The sequence below is a fragment of the Fulmarus glacialis genome, unplaced genomic scaffold, assembly GCF_000690835.1.
Source record: "Fulmarus glacialis isolate BGI_N327 unplaced genomic scaffold, ASM69083v1 scaffold25333, whole genome shotgun sequence".
Taxonomy (NCBI): domain Eukaryota; kingdom Metazoa; phylum Chordata; class Aves; order Procellariiformes; family Procellariidae; genus Fulmarus; species Fulmarus glacialis.
Window position 1 is genome coordinate 7,373 of NW_009205217.1, and position 726 is coordinate 8,098.

Sequence of the window (726 nt, forward strand, 5' to 3'; positions counted from 1 at the left end):
AGCTGTCTAGTGCCCCATACAGGGACCTGTGCTTCAGCAGCTCCTCCTTCATCCCGTCGTTCTCCTTGGCCAGCTTGGTCAGCTTCTTGCACATCAGGGCCGACTCCTCCTTGGCAAAATGCAGCTGGCACTTCAGGTCCGCGCTGTCCTCCTGGGGACCGAGAGGGCACGGGCATTAGAAAAGTGTTCCCAGGGGCCACGGTGGCTCCGAGCGAGCTCTGGGGACGTGCCACCCTCGCACCCCGGTGATCCCAGGGAAGCTGCAGCCCCTGCTCATGGAGGGGAAAAAACTTTGAGATCCATCCTGGAGGCTTTCAGGGAAAGCCCAGACACAGGGCAGGATGCCTGGGCAAGGACACCCATGGCTCCAGCCCCAGGAAGGACATCGAGCCACCACCGGGGATGCAGGGACTGAGTCCAGCCCTGCCGCAGCCCAATCCACCGCGGGGAAGAGGGGGAGGGAAAGCTGTCAGACTCTGCAGAGCAGAATAAAAGCCACCAACAAGGTTTCCTCCCGAAAGCTGGCAAGCACTTAAACAACTGGCGCTGCTGCCGCTGCAACCCCCCCGCTGGGGCTCTGCTCCTCCCGCTCAGCCCCAAATGCTCCATCACGGGGTGGAGAAGCAGTGGTTTCAGCTGGAAACCTCCAGAAGTCCCAGCCCTTGTCCTTGCTGCCACCACCTTGCCAGGGGACAGAAAAGCCAGGCAAACCCCCCACATCAGCTC

General features: G+C 61.6%; 1 protein-coding gene across 1 annotated transcript in view; it reads right to left on the reverse strand.

The window, feature by feature from the left end:
- Positions 1–151, reverse strand: part of SOGA1 (suppressor of glucose, autophagy associated 1) — a gene marked incomplete at both ends in the record, with an annotated part of 7,517 nt that extends 7,366 nt beyond the window's left edge. The window contains 1 exon segment of the mRNA XM_009575329.1: positions 27–151. Within this exon segment, the coding sequence (XP_009573624.1) occupies positions 27–151 (125 nt within the window).
- Positions 152–726: the final 575 nt, after the last annotated feature.